The sequence below is a fragment of the Trichomycterus rosablanca genome, chromosome 21 (assembly GCF_030014385.1).
Source record: "Trichomycterus rosablanca isolate fTriRos1 chromosome 21, fTriRos1.hap1, whole genome shotgun sequence".
NCBI classification, from domain to species: Eukaryota; Metazoa; Chordata; class Actinopteri; order Siluriformes; family Trichomycteridae; genus Trichomycterus; species Trichomycterus rosablanca.
This window is the reverse complement of record NC_086008.1, coordinates 10,242,697-10,270,468: the sequence shown is the minus strand read 5'-3', so window position 1 is coordinate 10,270,468 and position 27,772 is coordinate 10,242,697. Positions and strand designations below refer to the sequence as shown.

At 38.7% G+C, this 27,772-nt stretch overlaps 1 protein-coding gene across 3 annotated transcripts in view; it reads right to left on the bottom strand.

The window, feature by feature from the left end:
- Positions 1-27,351, bottom strand: part of jak2b (Janus kinase 2b) — a 29,710-nt gene extending 2,359 nt beyond the window's left edge. Inside the window, exons 1-18 of one of the 3 annotated variants that reach the window (XM_063018366.1) lie at positions 26,793-27,351; positions 18,455-18,696; positions 16,540-16,663; positions 15,221-15,338; positions 13,700-13,845; positions 12,009-12,303; positions 11,343-11,462; positions 10,114-10,271; positions 9,594-9,705; positions 6,850-7,036; positions 5,884-6,008; positions 4,463-4,597; positions 4,274-4,361; positions 3,984-4,111; positions 3,769-3,907; positions 2,902-3,053; positions 2,504-2,654; positions 895-1,034 (exon numbers count right to left, since the gene is read on the bottom strand). In XM_063018366.1, coding sequence (XP_062874436.1) covers positions 895-1,034; positions 2,504-2,654; positions 2,902-3,053; positions 3,769-3,907; positions 3,984-4,111; positions 4,274-4,361; positions 4,463-4,597; positions 5,884-6,008; positions 6,850-7,036; positions 9,594-9,705; positions 10,114-10,271; positions 11,343-11,462; positions 12,009-12,303; positions 13,700-13,845; positions 15,221-15,338; positions 16,540-16,663; positions 18,455-18,647 — 2,511 coding nt within the window. In that variant the 5' untranslated portion in view covers positions 18,648-18,696; positions 26,793-27,351. Of the gene's footprint in view, positions 1-894; positions 1,035-2,503; positions 2,655-2,901; positions 3,054-3,768; positions 3,908-3,983; positions 4,112-4,273; positions 4,362-4,462; positions 4,598-5,883; positions 6,009-6,849; positions 7,037-9,593; positions 9,706-10,113; positions 10,272-11,342; positions 11,463-12,008; positions 12,304-13,116; positions 13,452-13,699; positions 13,846-15,220; positions 15,339-16,539; positions 16,664-18,454; positions 18,697-26,792 lie in introns of those variants that run through there. The other 2 variants (XM_063018365.1, XM_063018367.1) reach the window with 2 other exon arrangements.
- Positions 27,352-27,772: the final 421 nt, after the last annotated feature.

Sequence of the window (27,772 nt, the reverse complement as noted above, 5' to 3'; positions counted from 1 at the left end):
AGAACATGACATTCAGGTGTACAGCTCAACACTAAAGCAATTTTACTTTTTTTTTGGACCACTGATCACATTTTAAGGTCATAAAATGATCATTATTCCATCATTAACCCACTTCCCAGTGGGCTTTTTTCCAGTGCTTTACTGGAAAATGTGCATGTTTAACAGAAAGTTAGCCATGTCATTTTTTTTACTTAAATGTAATAATAATTAAATAATAATAATTTATTATAATCAAGATTCCAATTTATCCAAATGTCTTCAGTAGGGTTAATGTCAATGCTTTTTGCAGGCCACTGAAGTTTCTCCCTTTCAAACCCATCAAACTAGGTTATTCCAGAAACTATTGCAACAACGTGTTCCTAAACAAGAGGCCAGAAAGTTTGAACAGCATTCAAAATTCCCAACAACACTGATGCACCTGATAGTCAAACCTGAATAACACATACTATTGTGCAATTTCTATGTTCTATGTTCCATTTTACAAGCTGTGGCTCATGCAATAATGTGCCCAGTTCTGAGATGCCAACATCTTTATATTTGTATACTAGCACAAAGGCCTGAGGCCTGGTGTTATTTCCACCCAGAGAGCAGGACCCATCAACTTTCAGTTTTCAGGCACATGGCATGTGACATGATCAATGCTCTAGTGAGCTTCTGGTAAACTAGTGAGCTTCGGATAAACTGCCACTGCCACTTACTACTGCTTTACCATGCAACATACTTGCGTCCATTTTTAAATACACTGCTAGACCTGGGGTTATGATGCATAGCCAAACTGAGGTTTCAATGTACAGTTCAGTTCCAGAAATAAAGTTAAATATTAAAAAGTATTTTTTGCTAAGCATAACCACTGGAAATCTACAATATAATTTTACAAGTGTTAAGGGGTACTACCTTGCCAAGCTGCTGTAGGAAAATCAGATGCCTTTCCTCAAACTGCACTGGCTCTTGATCTTCAAAAGCTCCTGTGGCAAATGCAAGACCTCCTGTTCGAATGGGCACCACATCACTCTCCATCATTACGGTTTCATAATCTGTAGAGAAAAGAGTGTCAACATTTCAGAGAAAGATTTTAAACAATTTATAATAATATAAAAAGGAAATGGTAAAGAATACAATAAAAAGGGGTAATAAAATGGAATTAAAAGGAAATTGTAAAGAAAACCACTTAATCACTAAAGTGAAAGAATTGTAAGGGTTTTGTTACTAAATTAAACACAGTAATAGGCCATCTTTATAAGGACCATGTTACACTTGCTCATTCATGTAATTATCCAATCACCCTGAGCATTGTGCACACAGTACAATGCCAAAAAAAGACATACTGACATCTATGGAATTTAGCAGATGCTATTATCCAAAGTGACAAGTGAAACTGATTACAGTGCATGCAATTGAGGTTTAAGATCCCTGTTTAGGCAGCCAACAGTGACAACTTAGCAGCAGTGGAACTTAAACCAGAGACCTTCCTTTTAGTAGTCCAGTATTTTAACCTCAAATGTATCAGCGATTTAGGTAAGACATATCAAGAATGGGGTTAAATGTGATTTAAGTAACTGTGCTGTTGGTGCCTGAAGGGCTGGTTTGAGTATGTCAGAAACTGCTGTTCACTTGGGATTTCACACAAAAGTTGTTAGAAAAAAAACATCCAGAAAGTGGCAGAGCTCAGAGGAGAAGTCAGGCTCGTTAAAGCAGATACAAAGGCCTAAAGAACTAGTCTTTACAGCTGTATGAGCAGAAAAGCATCTGGATGTGTACAACACATGATACCATGAGGCAGATAGGCCACAACAAGGATTAGGGATTTGCAGGATTGGGTCTGTTTTTGGCATAAACAGCATGGATCCATTAATCCAACTTGCCTTGTGTCAGCAGTTAAGGCTGGTTGGTGATGTGATGGTGTGCTTTCTTGGCACACACTGAACTCGCTTATACCAATTGAACGTGGATTGAATTCCACAGCCAATCTTGCAGTGTTGCTGCTGACAAAATCTGCCATCTCATTTTGGCACCTCCAACATAAGGCACTACTTTGGAAAGCACAAGTCATCTTAACCGATTCAGTGACTATAAGATCAGTGCACTTTAATGGCTTTCCCAGTCACCAGATGTGAATTTATTCGAGCTTTTTGGAATGTGGTATGACAGGAGATCAGCAGCATCAATGTGCAGCTGATTAATCTGCAGTACTGACGTCAGTGATAACGTCAATGTAGACCACAAACTCAAAGAAATGTTGCCAAAAGTTTGTGGAATCCATGCCAGAACTGAATATTTGACTGAAAGCTTAAGTGCTTAGCCCAAAAAAAAGAGTGGTATTGTCTTAAAAAGGCTGATTGGCCAAAAAAAGAGTGGTATTGTCTTGAAAAGGCTGATTGGCTTTACTGAGCACTGTGTTCCTTTCCCAAATGGAGAATAATATAGTCAGATATGACCACAGTCTGTTGACAATTCATGAAACAAAAGCAAAAATCTGAGAATGTGTGTATGAGAAACCACAGACCTGGACAAGAAAGAGTGTTGAGGTCACGGATGATGGCTCTGAAGGATAACCTGAAAGCTGGCTCATAGTCCATGCAACTGTTGATCAGGTTGGCCAGTTCTGTCCACTTGGGGACGGGCAGCTGATGGTGGTTCTCATAGAACATGCGTTTCTGCAGGGATATTTTTAAAACATTACATTAAAAAGCAATGAAAAAGAACATGGGTATAACTGTCAAGCTCCTAAATATTCAATATTGTTTTTTTCATTTCTTGGACTCGTGACAAGATCAAAACATCAGCTTCACAACAACTGATACAAATTCTGGTAATCAATGATAATAAAGTGTAAACATGATTAAGTTATCAGTGCGTATGCTTATTAATCACTAAATGGTCTGTGTGGTGTGACCGTCTTACTTTTGAGTTGTCCATGTTAGCAAGAGGCTTCTCTCCTCCACTGCATATCTCCCAGAGCGTAGTGCCAAAGCTCCACTTATCTGTAGCTAGACTAAGGTTCTTAGGGTCTACAATACATTCAGGAGCCACCCATGGGATTCGCTCCAACAAAACTGGAAGAGGAAAAGTTCAGACTTAGTACACACATTCAGGTATAATTCACATTTAGTATAAACTGTGATTTGTGTTATAGAAAGAAATGACAATGTGCTCCATACTAATCAAAAACTGCTAGCATCTCCCCTTTTTCTCCCATCTTCCAGCATATCCAATTACCCAAATGCATTGTGCTTCCTCTCTAGTGATGCTGATCTCCGCTCTGGTTGATAAGAGCCGAGACTGACATAACCCCTCCTACGGCCCCTCCGACACATGTGCAGTAGCTGACTGCAGATATTGGATCCTTCAATATATTGTGACTCAATTGTTAGCACTTTGGGCTGTTAATCAGTTGGTTGAGGGTTCAAATTCTAGCTCTAGCCGCTCTTTGCAAACTTTGGTTACATTCATGACAGAACAGATAATTACTGGTTACACAAGAGTCATCAGCTGAAGTCTTTAATATCGAACACAGTCATGGACAATTTAGTGTCTCCAATTCACCTCACTTGCACGTCTTTGGACTGAGGGAGGAAGCCGAAGCTCCCGAAGGAAACCCACACAGACACAGGGAGAACAAGCAAACTCCACACAGACAAACCAGTGTTAAGCCAGTATCAGATGCAATACCAATACTCAGTTATGCATTGGTGCATTGCTGGATTGCACATTATAAGCCTGCATTCCTTCAAACATTTGATTCCTATTGAGACTAAACAGTTCACTCACTCTCTCTAGGCAGCACTGTGATGCTGATTCCCGGGTCGCTGAGTTTGATAAAGGGAGGGTTGCCCGTCTTCTTGTCCTCCTCACGGATCAGAAGCACATTTTTTGCACACACATTCCCATGTGCCAGGTTCTTCTCCTCCTGTAGTGGGTAAGTATGAGTTAAATAGCTGCTTTCCCAAACTTACAAACATTACACAAGCAAAAAAAAACCTCACCAGGAACTGCATGGCCCATGCGAGCTGTTTTGCGACTTCCAGTTTCCACAAGATATTCACAGAATTCTTGTTCTTCTTCAAGTAGGTGTCCAAGGAGCCAAACTTCACAAATTCTTGTACCATAATATCTAAAGGAACACATTACACATCAAGCAGATGCCATTTCTAAGCCAAAGAAAAGATCAACCGATGAAAGCTTGCCAGTAGACGCATGGCACATGAGGGGTAATGGAGAAGGTTGGTTAGAGGGCATGAGATTAAATGTCTGGGGAGAAATGTGACACACTTACTCTCCTCGCCACACACACAGATGCCATAGGTGAGCGCCAGATGCTTGTGTGAGAGCTGACTCATCATACTGGCTGCCTCAAAGAAAGACTGCGCACAAAAATATCAACAGTTATTAATTGTGTATAATTTTTTAACAAAACTTGCAGTGTCTCCACCAAATAAATGCTAACTATTTAAACAATGCACACCTCAGAATATTTCCTGTGCTCCTTATCAAGGACTTTGATGATCACGTCTGTCTTGTGCATTTCTCCATAATCGCCCAGCTCTTTTCGAATTCCCTTAAAGATTTTGGTAAATGTTCCTTGACCTTGATTCGCCCCCTAAAAGAACAAGAATAGGTAAATACAAAAAGCCAAAAAAAAGAAAGAAAAAATAACAAAGAAAGTTTTTCTGGAGCAATTTCCCAATTCTGTAATAATTTATTTTATATATTTATTTTTTGGGGTTTTAACGCCATATTTACCACATATGAGTCATGAAATGGCAAAAATAGGTATTATGTTTCTTTTTTTTTTTTTTTTTTTATATTTTTTCCCCTTTTTTCCCCCAATTTTTATCCCCCTGTCTAGTCGTGTCCAGTTACCCTGAATGCGTCCTCTATACTGATTTGCCCCTTCACCGCTGACTGAGGACGCCTGACCAACTGACATGTGCCCCCTCTGGTACGCACAGTCAGTACAGATAGTGCATTTTTCACCCTCTGATATGATGTATTCGAAACCCCAACTCTGGTGAGCTAGCATACTTTACCACTGCGCCACCTGAGCGGCTAGGTATTATGTTTCTTAATGTATCAAATTCTTCTTACTTACACAGACAATTTCCTGAAATGTAAACCCAGGGTTTCTCAATCTCTTTTGTCCAGTGACCACATTTCAATGACTCAAAATTCTAAGGACTCCATTAGAACCTAGACCATTATTTACAGTGCAATGTTGTACAGTATATATATTAAACCATACTGCATATAATGTTAGTTAAGTGTGTGTGGTTTCTATTACAAGTGAATCATTAGTAATGTTTGTGTAGCCAATATTTTCAAATGAACATTAAATATGAAATAAGGGAACGTCAGAATTATTTATTTATTAGGATTTTAACGACTCTTTTACACCCTTTAGTTACGTTCATGACAGAACAGGTAGTTACTCGTTACACGAGGTTCATCAGTTCTTTAATGTCTTTAATGTCAAACACAGTCATGGAAAACTTTGTATCTACAGTTCACCTCACTTGCATGTATTTGGACTGTGGGAGGAAACTGGAGCTCCCAGAGGAAACCAATGCAGACACGAGGAGAACATGCAAACTCTACACAGAAAGAACCTGGATCGCTCCACCTGGGAATCAAACCCAGGACATTCTTGGTGTGAGGTGACAGTGGTACCCACCAAGCCACCGTGCCACCTGAAAAAATTAATTTGTGTGTCTAAAACTCTGTATTAATACATAATAAGACCCCAGCTGTATATCAGGCGACCTTACATGAAGTCCTGAGCCCAAGGTTGAGAACCACCAGGTTACACTCAGCAGTATAGCATGAATGAAAAAAAACTTCAAATTCACATTTTATAAATGAGCGGAGGAGAAAGAAGAAAACACTTACCAACTCAAGATCTTCTTTCCTGATTTTGTGGAAAACCATCTGACTGATGTTCTGTCTCTGCAAGGAGGGTGAGGGAGGAACCTCAGAGCCCTTATTGCTCCTACACACCAGCAGACTTGACTTTTCTGCAACAAAACAAAGACATTCATGGCACGCAGTGGATGCTTTTATTCAAAGTAACTTACAACTATAAACAAATACTATGCAAGTATTTGAGGATTAAGAGCCTTACTCAGGGGCCCAGCAGTGGCATTTTGGCAGTGGTGGGGATTAAACCACAGACATAGGAGGTCACTTAACTTTAATACTATTTGGTTTTGAAATAGGATGTCCTACAAGCTCATGATCAGGTGTCTAAATACTTTTGGCCATATAGTGTATGTACTCATAAAGATAATAAGGTTTTTGAAGCAGTGTCATTTAATTTTGTACTCTTATCAAACCACCTTCAATTCTTCAAGATTACATAGGTCTCACTTTTTATTATTTTAAAATACTTGATAAATTTTCAATGATTTTATCAGGATTTTTTCATAGGTCATGCAAACACCTTTTTGATGGTGTGTAAGAAGCAGCTCTTAATAATAATTTTCCCACCTCCACAGTTCAGTGTGGGTGTGGTGTTTATAGTACAAACTCTTAATTCTCCAAACATGACAAGCTGAATTATTGCAGAGGAGAAAACAATCTCTGTGCTTCTTTACTAGCAGAGGTGTTTTGCATATGTAGAATCAGAAAATTCCATGCAGTTCCATGAACTATTAAAAAGTGTAAAAGTGTTTGCTATTGCTATGTAGCTTTTCCCATTTAACTGTTTTTGTTTCTGAGAATTTCAGGAAACTCCTGCACCTGTACCATGGTTGCTACTTGTGGCATAAATGTACAATCAGAATATTCGACCACACTCACCTTAAAATGTGTTATGCACCACTAACATTGGTTTTAAGGTCTTGATGCAGTACTGACCTTTGGACTTGGGAGGGCAGCATTTGCTGAACTGAAAGGCGATTCCGTCTGATCTGATGGTCTCTTTTTGGTAGCATTTAAGCAGCTCCTGCATGCTCCTGAAGGTCCTCTTAGTCCCACTCAGAACATAATCACTACTTTCTGATCTACTGATCAGACAATGCTTGTACTCCACTTCATTATATATCTGGGAAAAAAGAGTTCAGATTGATTATATGTATGCACATTTACAACTTAAACATTGATGGTGTCAAGAAATTAAACGCTTCCAAATTTGTGGCAGCACTTTGGAAGGGTCCTTTCCTTTCCTGTTTTAAAAATGATTCTGCCCTGTGCACAAAATTAATTCCATAAACACATAATTTGTTTGTGGAGTTCGTGGAGGAACTCAAATAGTGTGCACAGAGCCAGACCATTGAAATGATTTTTGACTGAATTGGCACAATATCCCACAGTCACACTCCAAAATCAGGTTTAGTTGCATTACATCTAATGTAAAGAACAACTAAAAGGACCAACACGCATGCAAAAATGTAAATGTTATTAGCCATTTTATCCTGGTCAGGGTCACGGATTATCTGTTTCCACTGGGAAACACTGGGAGCAAAGCAGGGGCACTCTGGACAGGGTGCCAATCTATTACAGGGCTTTGTCCTTTCCCCCCCCAAAGTCCATAATGTCTGTGTAAATGGCCACCTGGCCGATAGCACTGCTGAAATTCGACCCCTGATCTAAGCTGTTCTTGGGTACCTTAATTGACTGGCATAACACCAGAGTAAATAAATTGGAAATATGCTCAACTGAACACACACATGAGCACATTTTTAAATGTACTGTATTTTTATTTTGCTTACGTTATTAAATGTAGGTCAGTTTTATTTATTCAATTACATTTTATGGAATATTTTGTTTAAATTTAATCTAGTTTTGTTTCAGTTGCTTCAATTTGGTTGAGGTGAAAATTCTACTTGGTCTAAAAAGATGGTGCACAATTTTTATCATCTTTAGAATGGTAAAAGATATATAATGTCCAAAGGTTTAAAAATATAAAAGAGAAAGGTAAAGAAAAAAGCAAGATTTGTGAAGATTACAAAAAGCTGAATATCAGTTTGAGCAATTTCTAGGCAATATCTGGTCCTAAGATTATCTGTACAAACAAAGTATCCACAACTTCAAAGTACATGAAACAGTGGTCTCTTTACCACAATCAGGAAGAAAACAAATAGTCAATTCATCCTTAAAGAAAATGTATCTCCATGGTTATATGTAATCCAAAAACCAAAAATCCAAATTCAAAAATTACGTATGGTCAAGCATGGTGGTGGTAGTACTATGTTTTGGGGCTGTTTTGCCTCAAAGTGAAATCAATAAATTGTAGAAAGTGAAAAAATAATAAATAAAAAATGTTTCCCCATTGGATGGAATTAGGTGTTTTAGCAAAGCAATGAAGCAAAACACCTTCAAACCAGGAGTTTGGATGTTAGGATGTTTTAAAATTTCTAACCTTAACCCTATTGGGAATATGTAAACTGTACTGAAAAATCAACAAGTTTGATTAAACTATTAATTCTGCCAAGTAGAGAGATCAAAGATCCAAGTAAAATTGTGCCAAAGGTTTACTGATGGCCATTAAAAGCAGCTGTCCGAAATGTACCGAGAGAAAAAAAAAAGCTAAGTGACATTCACTTCATGGCTCCAACTACTGAGTTCCAATGTCAAATAAATTACCTGCTTCCAAATTTGTAGCAGCACTTCAGGGGGAGTGCTTTCACTTTCCTGTTTCAGTATGTGCACAAAGTGAATTCTACAAATACATAATTTGACCAGATTGTGGAAGAACCTAAATGGTCTGCACAGGGCCTGAAAATACAAATGCTCTTTTAACTGAATTGGCACAATCTCCAAAATCATGTTTAAAATAGACTGGAGGCTGTTTTAGCTGCATTGCATCTAATGTTAATGCACATGGTTTAAAAATAGGTTGACATACAAGCTCATGGTCAGGTATTCAAATATATTTAGCCATCCAATGTATAACTATGTACTGGGTGTTTTTCGTACGAAAGGTTTTTCATTTTTTATTTCTACCAATTTCACAGATCTTGCACAGCAAAGTTCTTCATTAACATTCTGTCCTTTGTGGTAAAACCATTTTATCTTGTGTTACAATACTGTCTGATGCTGCTGAGCAGGAAACACCAATGGTTGTCATGGCAGTATTTTAGATAAGTAAAATGACGTTGTTGTGTCCAACAGTGAAAGAATTTTGAAAATTGATCAACATTTGGATCTTTAAAACTGTTCTATTATAATCTGACTTGCAGCTTCTGCTATACTGTTTAACACCCCCAATCTACCTCCAATTTCTGCATGCACAACCCCCAATCTGATCAAGGAGAGTTAGATCACCAGAAGTGTCCATAAGTTCCAGTGTTAAGTTACCACACCGAGCTGTATCACTAAACTTAACGTGACTTTGCCAGCTCCCATTTATGCAAGTGCCAGGACCAGTCCTGGAGACCTTCCCTAAATCAAACATGGCCAATTGTGTTTGTGTGGACCACCACACCACCCAAGTGCCACCGTACTTACTTCTATTATCTAACTCTTTCTCTTAATTTTCAGTGGTAGCTGGTTCATTTGGTTCAACTCAATTGTTTTTTTACATGTCTATGGAGAACTGACTTTGGGAACCTGGGCTGCAGAAAATGTGGGTGGCTGCTGTTAAGCTATGTGTGACCTACCCCGATAGCAAATGTCAGGAAGTATTTGTTGTAATCTTTGGGGCTGCAGCGTAGCACATATAGACCTCGCTGGTTTCCAGCCTTGCGCAGCTTACTGATGGCAAACTCCATTCTACACAAACACACAGAGAAATGTGATCAGTTGTAAGGTCCATTTAAACAAAACAAAAACCAGACAAAACTACATCAACAATATAAAGCCCATTTTGGAACATAATAAGACATTTACATACGGATGGTGTCATTTTTCATCATGTTAATTTAGGGAATATTTAATTTGTCTGTGCGTTTGTGTGTGTGGTGGGGGTTGGTTATTTTTACAGTTTTCTTTTACAAGTAGAATGCAGAGCTGCCTGTTTATGCACAGTAAGGGGTATTTATATTGCACACTCACAAACCCCGTTTCCAAAAAAGTTACAATTATTATTTTAATTCTCTTGCACCTTTAATTAACTGACAAAAGTAAAAAAATTATTTCCAGTGTTTATACTGATCAACTTAAATGCATAACAAAGCTTACGATATTGGCCCATGGCAGTAGTTCTCGATGACCTCCAGTAATCGAGGAGGAACAACGTCTTTACAGAGGTAGTGATGGGCATCTGTAGTGAGCCTGTAGTAGCCATCTATCAGAGACACGAAGGAAAGAGCCTCGGCTTGGGAGGTAAACTCGAGCTCCTGTACCAAAACACACAATCGTGTCCATTAGAGACCTCAAATTGATTTTTTGTAGCATTGCATGTTTACCAATTAACCATATAAATAATATTTAAATGATTTCAGATCCTTAAACAAAAGACAATATCAGAAACTGGATTCTGAGCAAAAAACTTTACTTATTATTTTAATGAAAGGTATCCAAAACATAATTCAGCCAGGGCTGTAGAGTATAAATATCACCCATCTTAAATCATAAAAAATACAAAAATAAGCACTTATCTATCTACAAAAACACTATGCCATGATCTAGGAAAACTAGAGAAAAGGAAAAAAACAAACAATAAAAAATACAAAAGGTCCAAGGACCCCACCAAACCACAATAAGAGCAATTATCTTTTAATGAGGGAAACATTGCTAAATCTAGCCAGGTATTTTTCCATGGGTCAAGAAGTCACAAAAGATTTTAAAATGCAATCACCTTGCAAACACAAACCAAACAATAGCAGGCAAAATGAAATGTGTGGGAGAATAGCACAGAAAAAACATCAGTGCTTGTCTGACATTTGAAAAGAAAAAAAGTGCCTGGATGATTATAAAACATCTTAAGAAAATGCTCTATGCTCAGACTGGTCAAAAAATTAACTGCTTGTGACGGGGTAAAACTGCAAATGTAAAATGCCTGTTCATCCAAAATGAGAATTAAGTACTAAGGCTTTTTTTTGTTTGTGTGTGTGTTTGTGTGTGTGTGTGAGAGAAAGCTGGATCTGCCCGGTCATAAATAAAATTGAATTAGTCACAAAAACATGCCTCATCCTGCGTCACTGGTGGCTTATACAACAGAACTGTGGCAACAATTACACTGCCTCGTCACCCATCTGGTTGGTTACATTATGTCACCACTGATTACACAAACAAAATTTTTTTATATAACCTAATATGGCACAATGAAAGATCAGTTTACTCTTAACATTTGGGACATGTGAAATCATTTAATATGCTTACAGGCTATTAGCTAATACTCAAAGAACACTCTAGTGGCATTATGAAACGTTATGCTGTGATAGCAACTTTTGTTGAAACATGCTTACCAGAGTTTTGCCATCTTGTTTGTTGATGGAGACAACCCGGCTCTTGTTGGCACCTTCTTTGCTGGCTTGTCTGATACTGATATCAATGACGTGAGGGAAATCGCAATATGTCTGCAGCTCCTGCAGAAGAAGTACAAGGAAATTACACAGAACAGAAAGGAAGAATTTGATCCAACATAAATCTGGCAGATTAGTCAGTGTGATAGGATTACTGAATTCATTGGTGTCTGGAATAAATTTTGAGAACCACTGTGTTATAACTAAGGCCCTACGTAATTCATGGACAGTGAAATGTGCCTTTTCCTGTGTAATATGCAATTTGCTGTGAAATGTAAACTTTATGGTTTGTATATAGCGATTTTCATTTGCAAAGCATTCAAGTGCTTTACGTTTACTGGTTAATTTTCACTATGAGGCGGTCCTAGCAATCCTACAGCAATTCAGTTATCAATTGGTTAGTCAAAATGTCCAAGATGCCGAAGTCTAAAGCAGCTAAAAACATTACTCAGGTAACAGTTTGGAAAACTCCCAACCAATTCTATGAACGCGAGTATTTAATACATAGGGGAGGGGTGTTCAATTTAATTTGAACTTGAAGCCTCTCCTAACTGCAGGTTAAAACTGTAATATAAAGCCAGAATTTTAAAACCAGTCAAGCTTGCTCACCTCTGGCTGGGCATCTTTTTGCTTCTCGCGGCACCACTGGAGGCCTTGATCAGCGGACACGATGATAACAACCTGGCCAGCCGATGCCTCTTTGACCTGGAAGCGCTCTGTGTAGAAGCCTGAATCGAGCGCCTCCAGGTTGATCAGGTACTTGAGCTTGAGGTCTCGGGGGGTGGCCCGGCACTGACTGAACTGCTGCACCACCTTGCGAAACCGGTAGCGTATCCGCTTCCGCGTCACAAAGTGGTAGTCCTGGATCTGCACCCGCATGTCTTTCGGGAGGAAGGACTTATAGCTGTGGAAAGAAATCAGTCAGATTGCTGACTAGTTTAGAGCTTTAATAAAAAGTTAGGAATAATAGACAGATGTAAGTAAACCCTTGTATTTGTTCAGTCAGAACCTACTTTAGCTGGAATAATGGTTCCTGCCGATCAGTGTTAATCAGACTTACACAATGGTGGAAATGAACTGTAGATTATTCCAGGATTTCTTGCATTAGCAGCTGTTTTACAGCCCTGTATTTAAGATCTTAACTCTGATTCTGCGTCATCCGACTTCTATTGTTCGGATGTCTTGATACGTTTTTAATATATTGTTCCCTGAATAACTTGGAAGCTGTTCAGGCCACAAGGGAGTCAATGAGCCGGGAACCATGATGCTTATTTTACTGTGCTTTCCGGTAAGGTTTTGGTGTTTGTATGAAAGGCCTTTTCCTCCAGACAGAGTGTTGTGTGCTTTCCTATGTTTTTCATAGAATAATGCCCCAGAAGCATTAAAAACCTGTAGAAATACAGTATATTTAAGAAAACAAAGGGTTTCTCTGAGGACTCCCACTATTAACTATATATTTCTATATGACACAGGAACTGAGATGACCATAAGAAGTCTTAAAGATTTATGATGGTGTACTGTGAGTTCTTTGGTGTGATTTTTGCGGGTAAACGAAATTGTAGTTAATTTCATCTACTTGAAGACTGCCAGAACTATACATTTGTTTCAGCTTGGAGCTAAGAGCTAAGAGTTTTCTGAAGACAGCAGGCTTTGACTTTCATAGTGGAAGGCACACCTTTAACCCATACCTCAAATCCTGTCTAATTAATGTAATCACCTTGGAGAATGTGACCCAGAAGGTTGTGTTATCTTCCAGCTTGGACTTGGAATGATGAGTCAGTGTATTGATTGCAGACAACTGATCAAAAGCTTAAACATCCTCTTCCACAACCATAGGCATGAATATATAGAGTTGCACCTTTTTGTGGCTATAAAAGCCCCCACTTCTTTGGGAAAGCAGTCTTAGAGAGTATCTGTGTGAATTGAGTTAAGGTTAGAGCTCTGTGTAGGCAGTGTAGTGCAGTGTCTCAGCATTAAATAGAAAAGAATTGGTTGTAGCTTACAGTGCATTTCCTGCCAATCTAAGCAGAATTAAAAATATTTATTTGGAACACGCAAAGCTTAAAGCAAAAAAGCAGGTTATTTTCTGCATTATATTCTCAAAAACTACACTTCATTCATTCTGAAAGTTCTAAAAGCTGCAAAATGCAGAGGGGAAATACTGATAACTAAAGAGAATATTAGCCACTGAAATTAGGTCAGACTGAGGAAGGAAGACTTCAGATCTAATCATGACAAAGATAGAATCACCTCCACCTTCTAAACGCTGAAAGATTCGACAGGCTCAAAATCATTCGTACCTTATGGCACTGTAAATATCAAGTGGTGAGCACTGCTTCTCCTTGGCTATCCTCATTATGTCTAAAACCGCCATGCCAAGGCATTCTTCTTGGGTCTCGTGGTTATTGGACAGCTTCACCCAGCCGTTCACAAAGTCACTTCTCCACTGAGATCAAAAAAAGAAAGAGCAATGGCATGTTAGTGGTACAAACTGATGGAAATGGCAAAGGCTGACAAGCGGTGTATTGACATGACAAAAGAGAATCTGGAGTAAATGAAGTGCGTAACATGACCCTTCTGGCAGAGAAGGGGGTTTAATCTTGCTCGCCAAGTCCTAGGTTACTGAAGCAAACTGGCAAGCTACCATCCAGCATTATATAAAGTTTGCTACCACAAAGAACTTGTCACATTTATATCGTTTACACAAAAATCTTTGATTATTAAGAATTTAAGAAAACATATTTTTCCCACATTTTATTTTAACGTTATAGACCACTTTATCCTGGTCAGGATCGCTGTAGGTCTGGCCTCCTTGGAAGCACTTGGCTCAATGCAATAACACAACTCTGACAGGGTGGGAATCCAACGTTAGCTGTCATAGGTGCCACGGGGGGGGGGGGGGGGGGACAACTCCATATTATTGCCCATAGTTTTGGAATAGGATATCTAACAAGCTAATGGTCAAGAGTCCACATATTTTGGACATATAGTGTATTTTGTTTAACTTTTTGTTTCAACCACCTCAGTGTAGCCAATGACAGCTCTGCACATTGTTAGCTCTTATTGACCATAAATGACTTCCAAATGCTATACCAGAATGCATCAAAACAGTTAAACAACCTGTTTGTTTACATTTAAGCTGAAAACCGAACTTCACGCTACCTCACGAATGATAAACAGCACGTACCAAAATAGTGGCAAAGAAAAACTAGCACCAAAGAAGCAAACACTTTCTGGAGCAGCATCAAGGGTTTTCTTTATTTAGCCTTTGCTATGTAAACAAGAGTCATGCACCTACTGGTGCACCAACATGCAAGCGGGGCAAGCCGTAGCCTAGTGGTTAAGGTACTGGACTAGTGATCAGAAGGTCTGGTTCAAACCCCACCACTGCCAGGTTGCTGTTGTTGGGCCCTTGAGCAAGGCCCTTAATCCTTAAATGCTCAGACTGTATACTGTAACTGTAATGTAAGTCGCTTTGGATAAAGGCATCTGCTAAATGCCTAAAATGTAAATGTAAGCAACATGCCAATCTTCACACATACAGCCTGTGTTACTAGATCACCTCACCACCACCACAAACCCATAAATAATTTAACTATTCATTTACTACTTCAAACATGGCCTCTTATTCTCAAGGATAGCCATGCCCCCAGGGACTCCTGGCATCCTGATATACCTGGATTTAACTATAATGCCCCTCCAGCTGCATGTCTTTAAAACTACTGCCAGGTTTTATGATTAAATGACCATGACGTTTTGTCTAAGTAAAGCTTCAGTAATGTGTAACTATGACACGGTTGGATGTTTTAAAGGAGTCTTACCTGGGCAAAAAGGTAAGCCATAACATGGTCATCCATCACCGAACTTTCGGATCCTTTAGTAAAGCCATATCGGTAAGCTCGTGATCCTCCACAGCTATACCATCCAGGAAAATAGAACCTGTAAAAAAACAACTAAGAATTAGACATTGAACAAACTCATGGCAGACACAACAAACTCATGGCAGACACAACAAAACGTTTGACAAAAATACACATTCTGCACACCTAAAATTGATTGCTTGTCCCTTAGCTCTTGTTACTCAAATAAACTACTTTTGATAGGCATTAACAAGTTAACTCTTTAAACACTTGGCCTGGCAGAATTAGTAGCATGCTACCAATTTGGTGTGGCGTCACAGGCACAGACTGCATGTGCTTTACTTGCCTGCTTGCAGTCCAGATCTCTCTCGAATTTATAATGTATGGCGCGTCATGAGGTGGAGAGTCAGACAACTACAACTGTCAAGCAGCTGAAGTCTTGCACCAAGCAAAATTTGGCAACAATTTCACTTGCAAAGCTACAATAAGTGTCTGTCCAAACATTTGTGTGTGCGTGTATCTGTGTCTATAAAGCCACATGTGTAGAATCAGGTCTGGCATTGTCTTGCTGTCATAACGTGATCAATACGATAGCAGCATGTGTCTTTCTAAAATCACATTACACGTCTCTTAGCAACAGTTCATTCAGAAGTATGGTCTGTTTTTCCCAAAACAAGCTGAAACAAGGACACAACTGACAATAGCATATGTTTTTAATGACTTTAGGTCCATCTGAGAGGAGCCTGGGCCCAGAAAACATGACGTTGTTTTAGCATAGAATTGGTGTACACCTTTCTTTTTGCATAATACAGTTTCAGATTGCATTTCTTGACAACTGTTTTCTAAAGTACGTCTAGATGCCACTGTTGGGCCCCTGAGCAAGGCCCTTAGGCCGCAATTTAGTCATAATTGTAAGTCGCTTTGGACAAAAATGTCTGCTAAATGTAGTAAATGTAATTAAAAGAAAAAGAAAACAGTAAAACTAAGCAAACAAAGTTGTGCACTTTTAAACATAGACATATTTTAGAAAACATTAAATACTGCCTGTATTTAAATACCACAACATAAACACTGACATTGCCCTTATGCAAAGGGTCTATATTTTCATCTAGATCTAACAACAGAGTCAGATATTGTGCTTTCCATAACAGGATGTCCCAATTCATTTCAAGCATCATGTTGTATAAACAAATTACGCATTATGTGCAGGGTGACGCATAAACACTTTACACAGCTTTAAATAACTGATATCAGTTTACAGATAAAAACATTTTTATTACCTAATTCTGAAAATCAGATTCTCTTTGGCAGATTCATCTAAGTGAAGGATGTAATTGGGTGACAGCCACACACGGTCACTTTCTCTGTAAAGGCCGAAAAGGTTGAAGTAGACTGGCGACACCCCTGTGTGGAAGGTAAAAGGAAGGAAAAACAAGAGTCAAACAGAGGGCTAATCACTCAATTGCTTTACTTTCATTACTGAAAAGACCTTGTGCTTGGTCACACATACAGAACAAAGATAAAATCCTACAAATTTTTAAGGCTAACCCATTTAAAAACAAGCACTGATTCGTATGGTCGTACAACAATATTTCTGTCTGGAGAATGCTTCTGATTGCAATGAACTGATGATGAACTCCTGCCTGACATGCTACATGTTTATGTTGGTACATGATAAATAGAGGCAGACAAACAGGTCTCTCCAAATATCTCATTTAAAAGCTTCCCTAATGGGACTGGATGTGTATACTGGAACCATGTTACTCTGGGTGCGTACTGGTGATGGGTATGACTGGTTCACTACTAATAAAAGCTATAAACCTATATTTTCCATTCATTAATCCATTTATAACAGATTTATCCTGATTGGGGTCTTGTTTGGTCCTGAGCCAGGATAAAGAACTATAGGAACTATAGAAATTGCTCCAACCAGACATGCCTGCAGCTCCAACATTCAAGTGATCATTCTGATTGAAGCTCAAATGGTAGCTGACACGTTTTGTAGCCAAATTTGGCTGTCAATACTGTCCGCTTCACCTCTATCGACAAACTCTTAAAAAGTTAAAGTGGTTTAAGCCTTGATAAGTGATCACGCAGTGTCCCAGCAGCTTTTAATTAATGGCAGACACTTTTAATGGTTCTTTACCATCTGGACAAATTTCCTCTTATAATAATATGACAGAGTGGGTTTTCTTGGCCAAATCCTTGGCCAAAAGATTTCTCCTTGAACTTATCAAATATTTGTTTATACAAATGATTTTGGTATCTGAAGTTGCTTAAAACAGTTTCAAGCTTGTTACACTTTCCCTATTGCAATGCTTGTGGAGTTTAATAGGTGCAGTCAAACTAGCTTTATTTTTAAGGTCATGGTCAATCACAGTCAATCATAATCACTAATGAGGAATTAGAAGCCTATACACTTCTGTTACAGTATAGATGTTTCAGCACCACCATACAGGATTCATTTTAAGGATTCATATTTTAAAGGAATATCTTTGCTTTGATGAAAATGCTTTGCTATTCTTGCAACACAACTTTACTCAAAAGTGATAAAGAGTAAAGTGTTCCCAATACAGAACACAAAGACTCTTTAGGCCTCCAAATATGCTTCAACAATGACATCTCTCTTTTTGTTTTCAAATAGGCGACACCTTGTTAAAGTGCTGGACTGTCACAGTCAAAAATCCAAAACTTATTTCTGTCATTCATTTACAGTGAGTGCATTTTGGACATACGGCTAAACCTGGATTACATGTTAACACTTCAAAGAGTGACACTATGTGGCTTTAGGTATGAACACCCCCTCTAATTATTTCAATGTTTCTGCTGAACCTACTGCTAACATCAACTATATGAAAGAAATAATAAGTCCAATTTCCTCTTCCGGCATGACTGCGCCAAGGTCCATAAAGACTTGGATTGACAAGTTTGGTGTGGAAAAACTTTAAGATAAAACTAAATAGGCCCAAATTTTGAAGTCAAATGCCTGTTATAGCTGCAAAGTGGAGCCATAGTTTAGGAACAAGATGCCGAACAAGCTTATGATCAAATGTCCACATACTTTTGACCACACAGTGTATGTATTTATTGATTTAGACACTAATCTAAGATCAGCACTGAACTCTTCTGAACTTTCACTAGTTGGTTCTCTGTTTCCTGGTTCACATTTGCTTACTGCATTTGTTAATGACTCACCAATCTCCTTGGCTGCTTCGATGGCCAGCTGTTCAACAACATATTCTCCTGGAGGGTAGCAGAGCGGGGTGCAGTCTCCCTCCCTCTGGCTGCTGTGGTACAGATGAAGTGTCAGAGCAGTGACGGGAGGCTTTGGCACTCGATCCTGCCTGTGGACGCCACCGTTCTGATGTGGAGGAGGGCAAGCGGCCATGGCCGTTATAGTCACAGACGTGGATGGGGGGTGAAGAGGCTACATTCACCTGAGAAGTATGACACAGAGATGGCTGTGAGTAACCACACGGTAATACACACTTTTGCTAGTCTCAGAATAAATTGCAATTTTTTTTTACTTGGCTAGAAATATTTCCACAGTCCAGAACAAAAACATTAAACTTGCCCCTTTCCAGTTAATAATTGATGCAGAAACCCCAGCACCCTTTTCTACATGCTTAGCACATGATTAGGGGAATAATAACTGAGCAATGACTGCACTTGTTAATACAGGTTTACAATTTGCAAGTGGTTATGACTTGAGCAAGTTACCTTATACTACATAGCCTTAGTGCTCTATTTTTAAAAGACAGCTTTACATAATGAGCACAGCATTAATATAGAACTGTAAGATGAACATTAACACAGTCAGCACAACTAAACAATTTTAAACTGCCTGTTTTCCTGTGCACTGGGTATAAGAACTATAAATAACAGCTGGATTGGGCAGTTTTACACAAGATGTATTAATTTTGTCCTTTATTTTCTTCACTGACCTGAGTGACTGAATCTGTCTCCGAACCCAGTGAACTTTTTTAAAAACAGAAAATGTAGCGTCATTGTGATGTATAGCAGTGCGTCAATGAGTATGTTTAATTAACTGATAATTCTCACTGAATTTAGTGCCAGCAGTGCAGTTTTAACAGATGGCAACAGGGTCCATGTAATATAATAATAATAAAAAAATTTATCTAACTGCAGATGAAATGTCTTTATCTGTCATATATGAATACACATCTACAGCACAATGTTTCTTCTGCATATGCCAACATCTTTGAAAGCTAGGGTCAGAACGCAGTGTCAGCCATTGCATGGCGCCCCTGGAGCCAAGAAGGTTAAGGGCATTGCCCAGTGGCCCACCACTGGTTGCAAGGAAGAACTGGGAGTCAAACCCAGGCTCCCACTGTCCAATATGTGAACACAGACTACAGGTTAGAGGTAGACCAATCATAAATTTGCATTCCACAATACAATTTCTTAACTATGATTTTTTTAATTGTATTTACTTCGGGGTAAAATAAACACAACCCCCCCCCCCTACTAACAAACCCTCTCTCCTGTCTGACTAAAATGTATTTTTAATCATAATCATAATCAAGATCGCTCAGGTGGCGAAGCGGTCTAATATGCTAGCCCACCATCTCTGAGATCTCAGGCTCACGAGTTTGAATCCCAGACGGTGCTATAACCCTGGCCGGGTATACATATAACCACAAATGACATATTCTGTGTGGTTGAGGTGACTGCACCAATGGTGGGGTATTTACTGTTAGTTCCTAGAGTGTCTCTTCGTACGCGGTACGGCTCTCTGTGAGACTGCCTTACTGGTAGGTGAAAGATATAGCCAGCGACTACACGCAGGTCTATGTGATGATCTAAAATATTCTTGGCCAGCACAGGTAGGTACAAGCAACAAGAGAATTGCAATAGGGAATTGGCAATGATTCGATTGGAGGAAATGCCAAAAAAATCCGACATATTATTGGATTTTTTTGATTAGCATGTTTAGTCAGTGCTTGTTTACTTAACTGTTAATTAACTGTTCGCTACGGACTCTGTATAAAATGTACACTCTAAATGCTGAACTGGTTCTGCTACATTACTACCATGTTTACTATGTTACATTAATTATATAAAGCATGACTTCTTGAAATCTGACACTCATGCTGTGTTCTATATTTTGCTATGGTGCTAAAGGTTGCAGATTATAAATGAATCATGGACTAATGGCTGTCAGATATCAGTTTAATGAAAATGGTGAATTTTGTTCTAATTCTAAAGTCTTTTTGTCCTTTCATGTGACACATAAACTACAGCTGGTGTAAAGGCACTGATTGTAAACACACCAAGTTTACATATTTCACACATTCATAAATTTAAAAACATGACTATGTAAATAATTGCAAGAATGGCGGAATAAAGAAAAAAAAAAAAAAAAAAAAAAACACACTAGTAGTGACATACCACCAAAACTCAGTCTTAGGATATAGAAGCTATGATTTTGTGCTTTACTGTTCATGGTCTGCTGTCATTTTTCTGAAAGATAAATAAGCAAACTAGCTAGTTATATTTGAAATAAGGAAATATTTAAGTCTACAAATATTGCGATACAAAAATAATAAAAACCAACATTAGCTGTAATAACTCAGTGGTTTTGTGCTAGTGACTGACACATTGTGAGAACTTACAGAAACCCACTGTTGGTACATTAATGCTAAAGTGTTTGCTAAATGCTAAAGTAAACAGAAATGTAAATACATCTGCAAATATTGTACTATGTTTGTTGCTCAAACGACTTGCCCACACATTTTATCCCAGGTAGACTGTAGGCTGCTCTGTAGCATTAGCTCTACAGCATCTCCAGTAAAATTGAATAACAATGCAGCCACCACCCTTAGGCCAGACTTGGTACTCTGGTCCCCTTCACTGAAGTCTGTTTACATCATAGAGCTCACAGTCCCATGGGAGAATTTAACAGAAGAGGCCTATGAGCGCAAGAAACTGTGCTACACAGAACTGGCAGCAGATGTTCAGCAACGAGGATGGAACACGAAAGTCTATCCGGTCGAAGTGGGTTGCAGAGGTTTTGTAGCTTCCTCCACCATCAGGCTGCTAAAAGACCTTGGCATCCACGGACAGGCTCTGCGACAAACAATTAGATCAGTTTCTGAAGCGGCCGAAAGAAGCAGCCAGTGGATATGGATCAAGCGGAAGGACCATTGCTGGGCTCAAAGAGCATCGACAGGACCCGCTCACTAATCCCCTCCCTACCCCATCCCATTAGAGAACCCATGTCACAAGCCTCTAGGAGGAGAATGAACAAGGTATGAGATTAGTGGACACCCCTAATAGTCCCACGCATAGTCCCGTGGACTAAATAACCAGGCAATTCTCATGATTGGACATGGGACACAAGCTCAGGTTTGATCACCCTGTAGTTGGCCACCTTTGATGAGGGTGTTTAGTGTTGAAAGGCCGAAACACCCCTTGATTCAAAGGTACACTACTGATGATGTGTCCCAAAATTTACACCTTTCCATGTCTGAGATATAGCTCTCACGCCACTCTCAACACCAAGGCAAACCTCATGTGCATACCATTTATTGGCACAATGGACAAGTTTACCATCACGTCCTGTGTTTTATGATTCTGCATTGGAGCTAAATAGCTAGTGCTTTAAAAAACCTTTAAAAAACTGAATACAATAGCAACTAGGTCTATTTTGTTTTTACTTTGAACCCTTTCAGTCATTTTGTGTATGGATCCAGCTCTTCCAGTGTTGCAATGGATAAAAAATAAGTAGGACTGTGTTCAATTTCAGGACCATTATAGGACCCAAGTGCCCATAATATAATATACCCATCAAAGTATTATTATTTACAGTGTTTGATTAAAGACATTGATTAAGGGAACAATAATGTTTGTTAGTTAAGGGAACTGCATTACTGGATTACTCATACGTTTGTTTTATTTAGCTGCACCCATATTAAGGTTTCATCACATCAAATCCTTTTGGCCAGCATACTTAAATTGACACCCATGTTTATTTTACCTGGGCATCTAAAAGAGAACACACTGGCAGGTGCATCCCCAATGGCTTGGCTGTTTGATTCCAAGTCAAACAAGGAAACTACAATCCATGTTTACACATTTCAATTCTAAACTGGGAATCTATCACGCATAAGTCCAGAGCCCCTGCACCCAGTAATTATATCAAAATCAACTTTTAATTTCTTCTGTGTCACTGTGTTTACACCATTCACTGTTCAATGTGGAGTGTGGCTAAACATTTGCAGCCATTGGTGCATATACTATTTACTAGGGACACATGGTGATGTCAAATGCAAGCATCACAAAATCACTAGTACAGTAAGGTAAGGCAATACAAGCAACATATTTAAAACCCAATTGCAATAGCTTTTATTAAAATGGTACTATGAAAAAAATAAAAGCAATTGTAAATGGACAATAGCACATACTGTACAGATGGTTCTGAATTTGGATGTGTACCATATTTTACTGCAGGGTACTATTTAAAATAAAAATAAAGGTAGCTTTAAAGTGTATGATATTAAGTTAACAAGTTGCACTAAACGTTAAAAAGTTGTTTTTACAGTTTACTATAATCTTGAAAATGCTACAAAACCCCTAATATTTTAAAAGCCCTACACCAAGACAAACTGCTGAGAATACAAAAAACGCTATTTGAAAACAATCTGCATACCGGTTTGGTTATAAATAAGAATGGTCCGTTATTGTTCTCCATAATTTTAAGACATTCATATTGTGTTGAACATGAATTTTTCAGAATTACTTACTGGAGGAGCAGATGTTTGAAAGACACAAGCACTGTTTCCAGATTTATCATGACAAAAGGAGGATCCACCAAATGGCTCAGTGTTTGCAAATAAGAACTTTGAAAAAAATATCAGTTAAAAATGTATCAACGCAAGATTGCAAAACACTTTCGCCATCTACCAAGCATAATATAGTAAAAAGATTCAGGAAATACAAAAAGGTTTTAGTCCGTGTAGAGTGAAGCCGGAAACCATTGGTGCTGACCTTTATTGTCAGTTAACACAGCTTCCTCCCCCCTGCATAAACAAATGCAACATGAAACTGAAAGAGAAAGTGAAAGAGGAACTTGAACGAGAAATCCATGTCTATGGATTCTACATGCAAATGGTGCCGAGTTCTCTGGAAGCGAGCTTATCTCAGATAGACAAAAAGACAACTGAAACGTGTGCTCTGGTCAGATGAATTCACATTTCAGCTAGTGCCAAACACAAAAAGGACCGGCCAGACTTATCAGCAAGATGCAAAAGCCAAGATTTGTAATGGTTAAGGGTGAATTAGGGTCCACAGTATGGATGTGAATGACTTGGAATTACTCCAGCAACAATGCTCATGTCCCAAGTTGCAGCTCAAAAAAACTTGAACATTGTTTGCAACCAGGTCTTCTCACCTAACACTAGTGCCTGACCTCAGGAATGCTCTTTCAGCTGAATGGGCACAAATTCCTGCAGACATTCCAAAATCTTGTGCAAAACCTTCCTAGAAGAGTGGAGGGTTTTACACCTCTAAGTAGGGGGCAGGAGAAACACCATAGTATTATCAATGGTTTGGAACAGAATGTCCAAAAACTAATGGTCAGCTGACAACATCCCAAAAAGTAACAAACTACATGATATAAAAAGTATCAATACTATTGGGACACACGTTTAGAAAATATGTCGTTTGGACGCATCCACTAACAATAGTAAACTAGGCAAGCTGAGAGTTGAGAAAATGTTTACCTAAGCAAATGTTCACAACAAGTTAGTAAGTGAGATGCTGATTTGTTTGCAATACGTTGTTTATTAATCACATAAATGTATAAACCTTTAAAAGAACCGAAACGAAAGCAAAGTAAAACAGTTTATGTTCGTTTTGGAAACGTTGCAAAACTTAATCTAGATTATCATGCAGCTAGCTAGCAAGTAAGTCACTGCAACATTATTAAGCAACTGAGAAGTAACTGTGTCCCAAATCGCAAACTACAACACAAAACAGTACTAAGCACAACTCATTATCGCAGACATCCCAAGTCTCCCGGAAGGTCCAGGAGTCTCTCGCATATACATAGTGTGGTAGTTGAAAGGCACAATGGTTTACACCTGGACTTTATGACTGGAGATAACAGGATTCACCCATGGGGGGGTCTGGAATTTACAACTGGGCTCATTTCAAAAGTTTTACATCTGTTTCACCCTGGGGGGTCCCGTGATTCCTGTGAACAATGCATATTCATTGTATGGACATTTGTGATTAGCCAATGAGACTACACCATGAACCATGCATTTCATGTTGAAAGTATAAGAGACACAAATGTTAACATCTCGGGGAAGGTTTTGTCAGATCTGTTCTGAAACCTTCCCGCTGGTGTTACGTTCTTAAGAATAAAGGGTATTCTTAATTCCTAAGGCAAACTGGTCTGGTCTGGTTATTATCGCGGAAAAGCATTTTTTGCGACTACAATAGCGACTCCCTGATGCCCGCAAGTCAGATAAAATCTCCCGGAATCTAGAACGAGCGACCAAGAGCACACACACGCACACGCAGGCGACACAGACTTTTTTCCCAGATCGCGTATTAAATCCGTTATCTGATATACAATCTAGTGCACTGTGTAGGGAACATAAATCAATTGTCTAATATACGGTCTAGTGCACTATGTAGGGAACATAAATCCATTATCTGATATACAATTTAGTGCACTATGTAGGGAACATAATTAATTATGTAATACACTATCTAGTGCACTATGTAAGGAACACAAATCATCATCTAGTTATACTTTCTAGTGCACTATGTAGTGATCATGAATGCGTTATCTAATACACTATCTAGTGCACTACGTAGGGAACGTAAATCCGTGATCTGATATACAATCTAGCGCACTGTGTAGGGAACATAAACCAATTGTCTAATTCAATATCTAGTGCACTTTGTAGGGAACATAAATTCATATCTAAAATATTATCTAGTGCACTATGTAGGGAACCTAAATCCGTTAATCTGTTGATGCATGCTCAATAATCCACGTACACAAATCCACAAAGTTGAATCAGTTCATCTGGACACAAGTTTGTTGTAGAGATACGTTTCGTCACTCAATCCGAATGACTTCTTCAGTCACTAAATCCGTTAACAAATACACTACCTAAAGCATTATGTAAGAAACATAAGTCTATTATCTAGTACACTATCTAGTGCACTAGGTATGGAACATAAATTCTTTTCTAATATACAATCTAGTGCACTATGTAGGGAACATAAATCTATTATCTTTCACACTATCTAGTGCACTATGTAGGGAACATAAATCTATTATCTTTCACACTATCTAGTGCACTATGTAGGGAACATAAATCTATTATCTTTCACATTATCTAGTGCACTATGTAGGGAACATAAATCTATTATCTTTCACACTATCTAGTGCACTAGGTAGTACACGTGTTTGTGACGCGAACAGTTAGCTTAGTAGCTCCGTTAGCAGCTCCTAAAAGTTCTGTTATCACCCATATATATCCTTTGGTGTGTGCGAGAGTTTTTTTTTTTTTTTTTTTAGCTTTTTTGGGCTTGGGGGGTCGAGGTCGAGGTCCGGGTCCGGGCGTACCTCCCTAAAATGAGTTTTTGCAACTTGGGATGTCTGTTATCGTTACTACTTTTACATACTATTTAGCAAATCCTGCGTGGTTTAAGACGCAGCCAATAAAAAACAAACCTGCAAAGGTAAACAGTTACAAGTCAAGTCACCTTTATTTCTATAGCACATTTAAAAGACAACGTGTGTCAACCAAAGTGCTGTACATTAAAATCAAGTATAAATACCACTCAACTATGCAACATTTAACAAATCATTAACATACATACAAAATAATATACATGCGCACCAACATATAAACATATAAATCAAATAAAACAACTAAAACAAAGATGGTTATGACAACCCAACAAATATTAAAAACGTATTCATTAAAGTGAATACAATACAAATTCACGCAAATTTAGTTAATTTAGTATTACTTTCCAAATATACGAGTTAGTACTGCTTAAACAGCTCGTTCTTTATTGCATGTTACCAATTTATGTACCTTAAAATAATATAATTCTCGCTAAATGAAAACTTAATATGAAGACTTGCTAGGTTTGTTGCTAAAGTAGCTAAGAAGGTAATCCTAATTTACTGTGGTACGAACCCTTTCATTTTAATCTTTTAAATTCCACATAAATATAGTATAATTGCTCACAACATCTTAACCAGCACATTATCAATACTATTAGGACACACCGTTAAGAAGATACGAGGTTGGGACGCATCTACTAACAACAGTAAACTAGGTCAGCAGACAGATGACAAATTGATAGGTTAGTCTAAACACAACAGGTCAGCCAGTTAACGAATCGTAATGCATTTGCGTTAAATAGTTTATTAACAGTATAAAGAGTAATATTTTAAAAGGACCGTAATGAAAGCTATGTAAACAAAAAGCTATGTAAACAAGAAGATTGTTATCTTGTGGAAAGCTGCAAAACTTACTTGGTTGGTCGCTAAGCTAGCTAGCAAGGTTGACAGTTTATCTTGCTGGCCAGCGCAACTTCAACCCAGAAATCCCAGTTTAATCCATAGCTTCGGTTGATCGTAGTCCAGATATGATCGTATGTCCCACTTTCGTAACATCTGAAGTTCACTGTCAAACTAGACGAGCTGCTAAACCAATGTAGCCTGTTGCTTGCTACTCACCCTTGCTACTTGACTCGGTCTTGACATTTAACGCAATGCAAAGCAATCGAAACTCCACATGAGCGTGTATAATCCACATCTAATACTAGTCAGAAAATGTCATGATGATCAAGCGTTTTCGAAAATGCGATCATTTCGACAAGAACTTTGAAGCTAGGAGAAGAGACTGTAGAGTAGCACAGTTAGCTTAACGCAATGCTAACTCAAGCATTCATTCTAGCGACACTTCTCAACTTAGTCAGGTTTACAGTAAATCCAGAGCGCACCCAGTACACTCTCAGTTCAGTCTTCAGTGGAAAAAAGTTTAAATAAGAACTGTGTTTCATTTCCAGCCCGCAGTGTAAATGTTTTCCGTCCACGCCTCGGTATGTGCGCAATTCACCGCAGATCTGCACTGACACACGACGGGGTTAAAGGCGAAGCTCACGCACCAAGTTCAGTCACAGCCTCTGCTGCCACCTGCAGCATGTAGAATAACTGCAACATGTAAACTACCTGCAACATGTAAACTACCCGCAACATGTAAACTACCCGCAACATGTAAACTACCTGCAACATGTACACTACCTGCAACATGTAAACTACCTGCAACATGTACACTACCTGCAACATGTAAACTACCTGCAACCTGTAAACTACCCGCAACATGTACACTACCTGCAACATGTACACTACCTGCAACATGTAAACTACCTGCAACATGTACACTACCTGCAACATGTGCACTACCTGCAACATGTAAACTACCTGCAACATGTACACTACCTGCAACATGT